Here is a 13,789-nt window from a genome sequence, read left to right as displayed (position 1 = left end):
GCAAATGCAGTGGGGATGCGTGGGCTCTGCCTGGCCCAGCCCTGGCTGGTTTTGGCCCATGTCCAGGGTGTGCTCCTTGGCTGTGCATGCATCTTGAGAGCAGTTGAAATCCACACATCTGATTCCCTCCCACGGCCCCATTTAACATCTGAAGTTTGTCCTGCTCCTCAGATAGGTAGGGAGGTCAGGTCATTGAAGTAAGTGCCTGCTGAGGGTATTTGTTGTCCCGCCCTTTCTCCTCAAACTGATTGGATGCTTCCTCTAGGGGGGTTGGTGGGTTTATAAGGCCACTGAGTCACATTCTGCCCTGGTACTGAAACACCTCAGCGTATACTGTCTGCCATTCAACTCCAGTGCAATGGTCAGGCCACATGCAAAGTACCTTCTCCCCTTTTTATCTTGTGTCATAGGTCTGGATCCTCTTTTGGCTTGGAGATATCTGTTTGCAATGCTCTTTGGTCTTTTATCTCACAAGCCAGGGGTACTGAGTCCACTCCAGGTTGCCGCTGAACACACAGCGGAGGTCTACACAGGTGACTGAATACTGTACCTACACAGGGGGCTCCCCCACAGTTACACCCAGAAGATGTCAGTGCAATTAAACACGCTGTCTTCACTGCCCTGGTACATGTGTCCTTACGGACTGGAGATGCAGGCTAGGCTGTTCCTGCGAGATTTTCTACACCAGGGCTCGAACACACAATCTGTATGTATAGGTGCATCTGTATTCCCCTCCCCCACCCTCATCCCACCCTGCCCGTCCTTGCTCCTCACTAACTTCAGAGGAGCATCTTGATACAGGGATTGAGCAGCCCACGTTTGTTCACATGTGGTGTCTTAATCTGAAGTGGGCTCTTTATTTCTCTCCTGAGCCAGGCTAACACTCTCTCTCCCTCCTGGTTTTTGATGTTGGTGTTGAATTCTTCTTTCCTCCCTAATCTTGTTTTCCTGAGAATATCCAAATTCCAGCAAAAGACAACAACTTTGGGCAAAACCAAAGGCTTTTGCTCCATCCAGGAACTTATTTTAGAGAGAATGACTTTCCCATCCAGTGCGAAGAGGGCTGTACCTCTGGTGAGTGGTAACCGCCCGGGGCTGGTTGTCTCTGAAGCCTGGATGGCCCACCCCTGGGGAGAAGAAGAGTAGCGGGTTCTGCTTTCTCCTAAAAGGCCCTTGGTCCACTTCTGCAGATCTGCCTCGGTCCCGATCAGCGTCTAGCAGCCCAGTGGTGTGGGGCAGCTCCTGGAGAGACCCAGAGCTCTTGTCTCCGTGCTCACACATATGTGGTCTCTGTCCTATGTGTGCATGTGGGTGTGTACACATACTTGTCACCATACTCCCAGGTGAAATCTGAACACACATATGTGATCTCTATCCTGTGTGTGCACATGGGTGTGTATATACACATGCACACACTACCTGTCTATGCTTTTCTCATCTGACCGCACATAGGTAATGCCTGGATTTACGGCCTCTTCAATCACAATACATACGACAGACATAGTCAAAGTGTTTGGTCTTTGTTTTTCCCATTCTGAGCCCATTCCTTGAGGGACAAAGCAACACAGAACTTGTCATTTGTCCCTGGAAATCCCATCCTAGAAGCCAGGTCAGTGGCCCTAGGATTTATCCTGGTTTGCTGGCTGATTCTGACCCAGGTCCTCCTCTACCGCTGGTCCCTGTTAGAGTGGGGTTCACAAAGCATGACTCAGATCAGGGTCTGGTCTGAGCCGGGGGTGGGAGGGGCCCTTCTAACCCTTCTCCTTGACCCTCCTCCACAGACACTTTCCAAAGATTCAGGGACCATTATGAAAGAAAGTCCCTCCTCCATCCGCCCATTCATTCAACCAAGATTTACTAAGTCCCCATTTTATGCCAAGTTCTCATTGCTGGGGCACAGCAATGAACAAGAGGGCCAAGGTCCCTGCCAGAAGGAGCTGACCTTCCAGTGCAACTTCCTAAGTTCCTTTCACTCCCCTTCTCCAGCTGTGCTCACAGAACCACCCACCCAGCAGCCAAAACTCCCACTAGGTTTTTCACACTTCTCAGTTCAGACTTGAAGACAGCTTAGGGAGTCAAGAGCCCTGAGTCCTGACGCTGCCTGCGTGGCCAGTGTAGGCCTTGAGCAGCGTGCACACCCCCACACCACCCTGGGCATCCGTGGTCTGCAGCTGTCTGTGGACAGTAATCACTGCTGTCCTCTGTGTTACCATAGCCTGGCATTCTGCACTGACTTATAGAATGAAGACGCACTTTAAAGCCAGGCCGACAACTACACATGTTTGAACCTCTCGAAGTTTCTTTGCTTGGGTGGAAAATGTGACATAATAACAAACATTGCATTGCTGTCAAGACAGTGTTGAACCAGTGTGAGCTGCAGATCTGATCTCCTTCTCTGGCACATAGAAAGGGTTCTGTACATGATGGTCCCCAACCTGTCCTTTAGGAGTACTGACTAAACAAAGATGCTCATTTTCTGAAAAGGGTAGAACTAGCTGGGTTGACCACTGGCGTGTGTACTGCAGCCATGACGGATCCAGCGTTGTACGTGAACACAGCAGAGCTGTAGATAGCTCATTTGCTCTTGTTAGCTTTGAGGAAGTCAAGGGACATATTCTTATCCCAGTTTTAGAGATGGGGAAACTTGGTCTTAGGGCGATTATATTGTGATGCCATATAGGTGGGTAAATGTCAAAGCCAGACTAGAATTCAGATTTTCTAATTCCATGAGTAACACTGACCTAACTTCAAACATCTAACACTTATCCAGTGCTACATAGAAGAACTGTCTTATACACACGATTATATTCATCCTTACAATAGCTTATTTATGACAGAGACAGTATAGGATCCTAGAGGTGAGGAAACTAAAGTCAGAAAAGTTGGGTAATTTTCCTAAGCTCACTTAGCTGGAAAGGAATTCAGGTCAGAACTTGAACCCATGGCTCCTTGCTGCTCTGCCACAGAGGGACGAGCTCTCTTGCCAGTATCACTGGCCATCTTTCTAAATATCATGGTGGCCACTGTACTCTCAGTCAGGCCACTGCCTACAATGGCCAGTCTCTCTTCCTATGACCTTGGTCTGAATTTCTCCAGGGTTAGGGCTCATCGGCTAACTAACTATAAAGTTGGTTGGTTTGGGGCTAAAATCAACTTAAGTCAGGTAGTATGGGAACAAAAATATTTATGCTGATCAAATAAATGATGAGCTTGGTAGATATATGTCTGTTTTGTTAAATGGAGATCACCAAGTAGTTTAGTAAATGTCTTTTGATATATAGACTCCTCCAAATCATTGGGAAGTCATGATAAGAAAGTGTCTTAGGGTGACAGGACAGAAGAAATTTATGGGAAAAGGAAGCAGAAGCAAATTATTTGTTTAATCTCATGCTGCCTCTTGGCACAATAACCACCTTCTTCCTCCTTGTACCCCAGTTCTCTATGGTGCAAAATAGAGTTCAAGGAGGGGGATATGGAGGCATTTTTTTGGCTCCTTGATAGAGATGTACAGATAAGAAAAATTAGATAAAATTCCAGGTTGGTATTTTCTCAAGCGTTGTGTTTTAACTTGGCTCTTGGTTGAGCATAAGTGCTTTCACGATAAATCCATATGGAAGAGCAGAGACCCTTTGGGTCTGTGTGTGGCTAACCTTTCCATATAGACTGCATTTTATTGTCCTGTTGGGTCAGGCTGAATCAGAGAAACTGAGGTTGCCCCCACCCACTTCCTCTCTCCCCCCGAAAGATTCGGGGGTCTTCTTAGGTCCTGCTGCTGGGTACACTCCCCCCAGGAATGTTTTTTGTGTACTTGCCACTAATGTACTGAGTATGGATCCATGCAGGCTCTGATTGTTGGACCAATCACACCCAGAGAGTAAGATATGTTGCTCTTTGAAGGAAAGAGCAAGTCCTCATTAAAGGTGGAAACCAGAAAAACTCTATGATGCCTGAGTGTTCTTGTGGGGAGGACACCCTGTACTTTCACAAGCTTGTCTCGGGGCCAGTGCAGCACTCACAGGCTGTGGAGCCGGGCGCCTAAACAGCCTAGGCCTCTGGAACCCGACGCTATAAATAAGATCATCTGTTTCTCTTGGTGTTTGCCCAAACATTTGGGTTGAAATTATTTCCATTCACAGAAAAATGATTTGTTAGAAGCTGAGGGAAATGTTGAAGGGAAGGTGAGGCCCTTTGATCTGTTGTTTTGTGCTGCCTGAGCAAGGGAAGGGTCACATTCTTGAACAAATATCAATGACTAAACTGCAGTTGATCTTGTTTAAAAATTTTTTTAAGTTGCTGGTAAATAGGAGGAGGGGCAGAGGTGGTGGGGAGTGTATGAGCAGGGGGAGCAGGTGCTTGCCTGTGAGAGCAAGTGGGTACAGACCAGACTGCGTGCTGAGGGCTCTGATCATTCCTGTTGATTTATAACATCCCGGAGGGAAAGGGTCCTCTGGGATGGGGCAAGGTGAGGATGTGTGGTGGGGATTGGGCTGCAGCCTGGGTTTGAGGGAGAGAGAGGCCAGCCATTTCAGCTGCATCCAGTGTGAACAGAGGCTGGGATTTAATCTGGCCTTCTCTGGCTCAGACGATAAAGAATCCACCTGCCAATGCAGGAGATGTAGGAGACAAGGGTTTGACCCTTGGGTCAGGAAGATCCCCTGGAGAAAGAAATGGCAACCCACTCCAGTATTCTTGCCTGGGAAATCCCATGGACAGAGAAGCCTGGCGGGCTACAGTCCATGGGTAACACACTCTTCACACTTTGTTATGCGAGGGACCTGCTGAGGGGGTCGGAGTCTCCCATGGGGAGAGAGGCGTCGTCACTGGGGATGGCTCCATGGTCCTCAGTGAGCTGGCCATATGGGGAAGGTCCCAGCTGGAGGTCTAACCCCAGTGTCAAGGAGAGGGTTGGGGGTAGGGGGAGGCACTAAATCCAGCCTGCAGCCCCATCCCAGCTTGTAGCATCAGCTCAACTTGTGCAGTCCCACTGCTTCCCTTAAGTAGAAAAGCCAGACCACAGGTGTGCCCTTGGGTGGCCCTTGCAGGCATCATGCAATGGGCTGAGGTAGAAGGGGGTCTCTGGATTTAAATGTCCAGATCTGGGAAGCAGAGAGTCGACTGTAAGGGGTTATCAATAGGACAGCCATGCAATCTGTTGTCTAAACCAGGGTACTTTTGAGAATGAGGGACTTCCCTGGTGGTCAGTGGTTAAGACTTTGACTTCTAGTGAGAGGGGCCAGGTTTGATCCCTGCTTGGGGAGCCAAGATCCCATATGCCTCGCAGCCAAAACACCAAAACATAGAACAGAAGCAATATTGTAATGAATTCAATAAAGACTTTTTAAATAGTCCATAACCAAAAAAAAAAAAAAATCTTAAAAAAAAAAGTGGGCATTATTCCTGATTATGCCTGGGGGGAAAAATAGTACATCAAAATGTCCTAGGAAAACTGAGCTATACGGTCACCAGTTTTCATGCCATATCTGATGCTGCTTTGAAGTTAACACAGTATCATTTACCAGTAGCTGCAGTGGGACTGAATGGCTGAAGTAATTTGCCATCAAATTCCTGGACAGCTGATCTGAGTCCTGAGAATCCGTGCCTGTGAGGGGAGCCAGTGGCACCTCTTCACAGGAGGTGATATCCTCAGGGCAGCATCAGCAGGCCTGGCTGTGATGGCTCTGAGTCCAAGGTCACTGACAAGGAGACAATCCCTGCCCGTGTCACAGGGATTCTTTGTGCTTTGGGATATTTCGGCATGCTTTGGGGATCTGTATTCCCACTCTCTTCGGACAGAACCCCTGGCTCCTGAGACGGAGGGAGGCTCCCTCCGCTGTGCCTGAACAGAGCTGAGAGCGTTTGTCACGGTGCAGGGTAATGTCATCCCCTCAGTTCCTGAGCTGGCAGCTGTTGCGGGCAGGGTTGCATCCCCAGTGCTGGCACCGCAGCCCTTGACCAGCCCTGAGCTCACCACACTTTCTTGGCCATCACAGGTGGACAGTCGAACCGAAGAGAATGACATGAACAAGCGGAGGCGGAAGGGCTTCAACAACCTGGACGAGGTTCGTGTGCTCACTGTCGGTTCACACAGAGGCCTGTTTCCTGACAGCCAGTGGCCACAGCCCAGCGCCTGACCGAGGCAGTCACCCTGCCCTTCTTTCTTTCCTCTCATGAACCACTGGGTTCCAAGCTTAGCTCGATGGGCAAACAGTCAGGTCTGGTCACTAGCTATGTCACTCTCCCAGGGTGTGGCTCATGTCTGTAAAACACAGATGATGCATTTGAAATGTAGGATATTTTGCAGAATTTTCAAAGATTAAATAGTAGGCAAAGGAGGAACATACCTCAACATGATAAAGGCCACAACAAACCCAGAGCAAATGTTATTCTCAGTAGTGGAAAACTGAAAGCATTTCCTCTAAAATCAGGAGACAAGGCAAAGGTGCCCACTCTCCCCATGACTATTCAGCATAGTTTTAGAAGTCCTAGCCATGGCAATCAGAGAAGAAAAAGAAATAAAAGGAGTCCAGGTTGGAAAAGAAGTAAGATTCTCAGTCTGCAGATAACAAGATTCTCTACGTGCCAGGGTCAAGATTGCATGCATGCATGCTAAGTTGCTTCAGTCGTGCCCAACTCTGTGCGACCCCATAGACGGCAGCCCACCAGGATCCTCTGTCCACAGGATTCTCCAGGCAAGAAGACTGGAGTGGGTTGCCATTTCCTTGGTTTAATTTAACTTAAAGATTAAATAAGAGGATGTGTAAGCATGTATGCATGCACACACCGTACCAATCATGGTCTCTGGCACCTAGGTTAATCAAGATATAATCACTATTAATAGTAAGTAGGAAAGAGGCACCAGCAGTCCCACTATTCTCCCAGTCCTCATTTCTACATTTTGTGTTTTCTGTACCATTAGTCTTTAAGGCGAATGTCCCAGCACCCACAAGTGCCACCTTCTGGTGAAAGAAGAAAGTTACAGGCTGCTTTGTCAAAGCCAAAGTAGCCTTTACTTTGTCAGACGGTAAAGCGTCTGCCTGTAGTGCAGGAGACCCGGGTTTGATCCCTGGGTTGGGAAGATCCCCTGGAGAAGGAAATGGCAACCCACTCCAGTACTCTTGCCTGGAAAATTCTATGGACTGAGGAGCCTGGTAGGCTACAGTCCACTGGGTCGCAGAGAGTCAGACACGACTGAGCGACTTCACTTTCACTTGTCAAAGCCAAGCATGAGTCTCTCTCCTGCTACTGAAAAATTGATCAGAAGAAAAAGCTTACCAGTTTTTGCTTCCCCAGGCAGCTCTTTAAAGAGACCTGAGATATATACTTCATTCCAAGTGAAAGAAAGTGAAAGTCGTTCAGTCATGTCCAACTCTTTGCGACCCCATGGACTATACAGTCCATGAAATTCTCCAGGCCAGAATACTGGAGTGGGTAGCCTTTCCCTTCTCCAGGGAATCTTCCCAACCCAGGGATCAAAGTCAAGTCTCCCACATTGCAGGTGGATTCTTTACCAGCTGAACCACAAGTGAAGCCCAAGAATACTGGAGTGGGTAGCCTATCCCTTCTTCAGCGGATCTTCCCGACCTAGGAATTGAACCAGGGTCTCCTGCATTGCAGGCAGATTTTTTACCAACCGAGCTATCAGGGAAGCCCCACACCTCATTCCAAAAAGCCATTCTAATCCCACAAAAGCAGGCTAGATGCTATCTCTGAATTGTGAGAATACCAGCTTTAGCTAGCCTACTGGCTGATACCAAAACAATAACTAAAAGGCACAAGGGATAATTTGTAGGATACATTCGTACTTGATTTATAGAACTTAGGAAAAAACTTCTGTTATTTATATGATTGAGAGCTGTTGCTCTTGGGAAGCCAGTGAGCAGGAAGACGGCTGAGAAACATCCCATTCTCTAGTTCCGGGGCACTGCCTCAGCTCTAAGCGCCTGTGATTTGCTCCCGCCTCCTCCCAAGAAGCTTCCCTCAGATACACTTTGTCCCGGGGCGGGGAGTCTTCTCAGGCCTTTCATCTGTGCCTTATTTGAGGGGGTGTTTGTACTGTTTCTGTCGCTGGCAGCACAGGAGTCAGTGTGGGAAGAAATCTGGTCGCACCTGCCTCTTCTGAAATGGCTCTGTTTTCTTGGCCAGCTGTTTGCTTAAGTGAGATTTAACCAAGCAATAATTTCCTCTGAATTCTTACTACTCGAAGTGTAAGCCAAGAACCAGGGCACCAGTATCACCTGGAAACTGGTTAAAAATACAGACTCTCAGCCCCGCCCCGCGCCCCCCCCCCCCCCCCCCCCCCCCCCGCCGCCCAGACCCACTGAATCCAAATCTGGTTTTGAAGTGATTCATGAGCACGTGAATGTCTGCAAAGGGCCAGTCTGCATGACCCACTGTCCTGGCCTACTTTGGGCTGTACAAACAGTGACCAGCCTAGTAAACTGCCCTATTCACACTCAAGACTGGATTGCTATGCAGAGTTGCAGTTCCCGCTTTGAAGTGGGGAGTGACTCTTTGATTTGTGTTTGTCCAGCTTTTCAGAGTGGCTGTGCATACCAGGTTTCCCATGGGGCTGCTACACTTAGGGAATCTTAAAAAAAAAAAACAATTGACTATAGCTTATCTCTTTTCATGAATTTCTTCTAAGTGAACATATCTTTGTTTTGAGAACATCTGTTCCTGTAAGGGAGATGCATTGTTTCCTTGGGAAAACTGACTGCCCTCTTGACATGGCAATGCCATTCGTATTTCTGAGGCTGATGGGAGCAGATCTATGGTACCAGGGAACAGACATTTACTGGACAGCAATCAGTTTCAATGTTTTATTTTTAGCAGATGAGCTAAGAAAATCTTACATGGAATTCCATTTTGTAAAGCAGCATAACCAAGCAGTCAAGGTCAGCCTCTAAACAGTAACACTGCTAACTGCTAAGTCACTTCAGTCGTGTCCGACTCTGTGCGACCCCATAGATGGCAGCCCACCAGGCTCCCCCGTCCCTGGGATTCTCCAGGCAAGAACACTGGAGTGGGTTGCCATTTCAAGTCATGTTGATATCATGTATCCCAAAACAAAGCAATGAGAAGGACCCCTCACCTCTGTGACATCCTTCTTCAAAATCCCTAACTCTGGTCTAATCATGAGCAACCATCAGTCCTACCCAGATGGAGAGACTTTGTACAAAATAATTGACCTGTGTCCTTCACTGTCAAGGTCATGAAAGACAGAGAAAGATGGAGAAAGTGTTACAGATGGGAGGAGGTGGAGAAGGCATGATGATTAAATGCAGTGTGGGATCCTGGATTGCATCCTGGAACCTAAAAGGACATCCGTGGGAAACTGGTGCAATCTGAATCAAGTCCATAGTTCTGTTACCGGTATCATGCCAGTGGGAATTTCTTGGGTTTGATAACAGTGCCATGATTATTCCATGCGTTAATGTAAAGTGCAGCTGCGTCTGTGCTATGCAGGAGCTATTGTGCTGTCTTTGTAACTTTTCTGTCAGTCTAAAATCATTTCAAAATTAAACTTTTTTTAAAAAAGAAACAGCAGGGCAGGACTGGTTGCCATTGGGCATGGGGTGCAGAGGAGAGGGGACACTCAGTGCCCGTGCCTTGCCCCACTGACACCCCCTCTTGCTTCCTTCATCCCCACTACTCTTCACCTCCTGTCAGCCATGTGATGGGTTTGCAAACTATTCTGTTCATCATTTCATTATTTTATTTTTGCAACAGTTACATGAGGGTGGGTTACTGCTCCCATTTTACAAATGAGGAAACATTAGAGAAGTCAGAATTCAAAAACTGTCTGGCTCCCAAGCCTGGCTGTGCCCACCTTTAGGGAACCATGTCCCACCTTTGAGCATTGTCTCCATTGGGCATTGCCTGCTCTGTCTGCCTCACTTTCTCAGGCCATAGAGGGTGTCCTTCTTCAGGAAACCGTCCCTGTTGTGAGCCCCCAGGCCTACCCCATGATGCCTGGGTTCTGGATCCAATAACCAATGCTCTGATTTGGCCTTTGCAGCCTTCAGCTTTTTCCAGCCACAGCTTGGGCTCCAATCAAGAGGGCATTAAGGAAGGTGGAAATCAGAACAAAGTCAAGTCCATGGCAAGTCAGCTGCTGGCCAAGTTCGAGGAGAGCTCACGGAACCCCTCAATCCTGAGGCAGGTGAGTCCTGTCAAACATCCACTGACCTTGCCTTCCTGGTGACCAGAATCTGCTGAGAAGCCAGCAAATGTCAGGTAAGTGCTGGATTTCAGGTATGCCAGCCAGTCCTGGCTCAAAAGGAGACTTGAGCTTCTTCTTGATCTGGAGTCAGACTTTCCTAAAAGGGGCCGGATAGCAAGTATTTTAGACTTTAGGGTCAATGTGATCTCTCTTGCAATGACTCAGCTCTGCTGTAATGGCAGAGTTGAGTCACTGTGAAGGCAGCCATGAACAGTATGTGAACAAATACATGTGGCGGTGTGCCAATAAAACTTTATTTACAAACACAGGCAGCAGGCTGGATTTGGCCCGAGGACTGTAGTTTGCTGATGCCTGTTCTGCGTTGGAGATAAAATCCTTTCCCTGATTTTGTTTTGCTTTGCAACCATGGCTGGGTTTGCTGTCATCTTTGAGACGGTGCAGCTGGAGGAAGCTTTAGAGACGCTGACTGTTTGAGCGTCTAAGTCCATGGTTAAAACCCTGTCCAAACCAGGGAAAAAACAGAATCATGGGTCTTAGCTCCATGTGGGCCTACAGGAATGGAGACCAACCTCCTGAGTGTACCCTGGTGCTCCTCTCCCCTTGTTCCCTTGGGTCAGGCTGGCAGGGCTGTTTGTCTGACCAGGGTCTGTGTAAGGCTGAGGACGATGAGACGCTGTGGGTCAGGCTGCAGACCCGGCTCTCTTCTGTCAGACTCCGACTTGTGTGCACTTGTATGGTTTCATTTGCTCCCCTGAATTTCTTGGGGACACCACTGCCACATTACAAAAGCTTGGGACAACGGGTTCAGTTTTTCTTCGCAGAATATCCGTCACATGACAGAATTAGGCCCCTCTCAGGAGAAGGACTAACTCTTGGTTAATTTGGTTCCGAGGCAATCATAAACATCTTTCTAGTCTTGATGTAGATCATGTCCCTTCTGAAAATACTGAACTTCCCCACGAAGCCAGGTTTTATTATAAGGAGTTTTCTGAGATTTGTAACTGTCTGAATTGTTTTCTCAACTGGCCCTTCTGGAGGCTTGACCCCTTGCGGTCCCCAGGTGTTGATAAGGGCTCTCTTCCTTCAGAAGGACTGTAGCATCCCTGTCGTCTAATGGGCAGGAGGGACTTTGGGACCAGCCACCCTGGCCTGTCATGGGCTCTGGCAGTGCCTGCTCAGTGCCCTGGTCCGAGCCAAAAGCACTGCCTCCTGGGGATACACACATTGTCTAGGGAAGGGGACTATGGGACTAGCTATTAACAGGGACAGAGAGCTGGGGTTTGTGTTTCCAGCTGGGCACAGCTCGCCGGCGCTCAGCCCTGGGCTTGCTCAGCACCTGCAAACTCTGTTTCCCTGCCTCTTCGCCTCTCCTCCCTCCAAGTGTCTCAGTCTGACTCACCTTTTCCTTCCTATTTCCTGTGGCTGCTTTCTTTCGGACTCACCTTCCTTCTCCCAGGAGCACCGTGTCTCAGGGATAGGTAAGCCTACACTGCGCTCTTCCTCTGACCCTCCTGTTAACTCTCGCGGCCCCAAGCCGGAGGAGCCCACACCCAGCCCATCACCACCTCTGAAAAGGCAGGTAGGGCTCCTGCCAGTGGATGCTGTCTTGGTGAAGCCAGAGGGGACTTTGATCCAGAGGGGTGGGGTCCATGGCTCTCTCTGCACCCAGCGTAGGGCTGAGTGTAGATTCTCTGGGAAGGCAGATACAACTTGAGGTTACCAGCCTTATAGGTAAGGATAACCAAGGATGCACCATCTTAAATACATGCCAGTCGGCGATATCAGCTGACCAGCTACCATGCTCTCAGTGCTTCATTTATTTAGGAAAAAACAGACCACTCCACATGGGGTATTTTATGTAGTGCCCCTGGGATACTCAGCTTATTTGCAGATCTCTTGAGGAGACTGATTTCTAAATCGATGGGAAAAAGTGGCAGATGATAGAATGGGCTCAGGTGGCCAGTTAGCCATATGCCAACGAAGGGGTAAGACTGGGATGTGGTGAAGACCTCCCCAGGTCCCCCAAGGACTTGCCCAGTGGGCAGGGAGATAGCCAGGAGCCATGGGCTGAGGCTTTTTTCCAGTTAACATCTCTGGGTTTGGAATTAGAATCACTATTATTGACACAGCACTCAAAACTACTAGACAGCATTAGGAATTTTGTGTTGCTTCTGGGTTGGGGGTGGTGGACGTCAAAGGAGGTCTATGTGGATATAGTGCAGTGTTTTTATGTCCCTGTGTATAAGAATCATCTAGAGAGCTTTATTTAAAAATGTCAATCTCTGGTACCCACCCCCAAACCAATTAAACCTGACTCTCTGGGGGTTGAGCTCAGACTTTGAGAACCAGGACAGTACAGGTTCTGACTCGGGGGGTCTGGAGTATTGTCGATAACACCTCAGATGGTATAGTTAAGGAGGCTATAAGTCAGGTGGTTCTGATGCAGGTGGTGAGAAGTCAACACTCAAGGTTAGTTTGGACTCTCACTCAAGGTGGCACATGGCATGCCCTTGCCCTTGATCCTGGTGGGGATGCCTTCAGTGAGCGGTGGGAGGGCTCCATGAGAAGGGCCTTCCTCGGGAAGGAAGCTTGATTTTCCATCTCCCCCAGTTCCCCTCCATGGTTGTGACAGGACACGTGCTCCGAGAGATAAAGCAAGTGTCTGCTGGTGGTGAGTGTCCAGCCAGGCCCTGGAGAGCCCGAGCCAAGTCTGACCTGCAGCTGGGTGGGCCAGAAAACCTCACCAGCCTGCCTCCCACCTGCCCGGGAGCGCTGGCCCTCTCTGGGGTGCTGCGGCGGCTGCAGCAAGTGGAGGAAAAGGTTCTCCAGGTGAAAGCCTCGCTCTCCGCCCTGCCTCTGCCCTGCCCATGTCTTTGCCCTGCCTCTGCCCTGCCCGTGTCTTTGCCCTGCTTCTGCCCTGCCTGTGTCTTTGCCCTGCCTCTGTCCTGCCTGTGTCTGGGATGCCTTCCTTTCCCCCCGCTCCTCCTACCCAGGGTGGGTTCCTCCTCTGACTGCTCTTCCCCATCTCTCATCCTGCCTGTCATGTGTACTGAGCACAGCAAGCCTAACTGGCTGCCTCTCCACCTCTCTCCCAGAAGGAACCCTCACCATCTTTGTCACTGTCTCTTTTTTCTTTTTTCTTTCTCGCCTTGGCTACAGAAAAGGGCTCAGAACTTGGCCAACAGGGAATTTCACAAAAAGAATATTAAGGAGAAGGCAGCTCACCTTGCCTCCATGTTTGGACATGGGGATTTCCCACAGGTAAATGCAGGGCTTTCAGAGCCCCTGGGAACCCAGGTGTTGGACCTCTGGGGAGATGACATGAATCGGTCTCTGGAGCTTCATTTCTTCCTTCCTCCACGCTTGATAGTCTGTAAAGCTATTTACTTTTCAAGTCACCAAAGGCTTTGGACTGGCGTCTAAAAAAGCTCCAAATGAGGAGACTCAAAATAAGTAGATAAATCATGGCAAAGGGAAAACCAAGGCAGAAAAGCGGGCTCAGGTCACAGGAAAATAGAAGCATGTGTACTGTAAGATCTTAGCTTCTGAGTAGGCTGAGCTTCCTAGGGGCCAACACAAAGAGGGGAAGCTGGTCCATTGCAGGAA

At 49.0% G+C, this 13,789-nt stretch overlaps 1 protein-coding gene across 3 annotated transcripts in view; it reads left to right on the top strand.

Annotated features, from left to right (window-relative positions):
- Window positions 1-13,789, top strand: part of MICAL2 (microtubule associated monooxygenase, calponin and LIM domain containing 2) — a 154,734-nt gene that overhangs the window by 121,645 nt on the left and 19,300 nt on the right. For 2 of the 3 annotated variants that reach the window (XM_052653387.1, XM_052653386.1), the window contains exons 16-20: window positions 5,991-6,059; window positions 10,019-10,162; window positions 11,640-11,762; window positions 12,794-13,012; window positions 13,343-13,444. In XM_052653387.1, coding sequence (XP_052509347.1) covers window positions 5,991-6,059; window positions 10,019-10,162; window positions 11,640-11,762; window positions 12,794-13,012; window positions 13,343-13,444 — 657 coding nt within the window. The remainder of the gene's footprint in view (window positions 1-5,990; window positions 6,060-10,018; window positions 10,163-11,639; window positions 11,763-12,793; window positions 13,013-13,342; window positions 13,445-13,789) is intronic. The other variant, XM_052653388.1, reaches the window with a different exon arrangement.

The sequence above is a fragment of the Budorcas taxicolor genome, chromosome 15 (assembly GCF_023091745.1).
Source record: "Budorcas taxicolor isolate Tak-1 chromosome 15, Takin1.1, whole genome shotgun sequence".
Classification (NCBI taxonomy): Eukaryota; Metazoa; Chordata; class Mammalia; order Artiodactyla; family Bovidae; genus Budorcas; species Budorcas taxicolor.
Note: the sequence above shows the minus strand (reverse complement) of the source record. Positions and strands in the feature narration are given on the sequence as shown.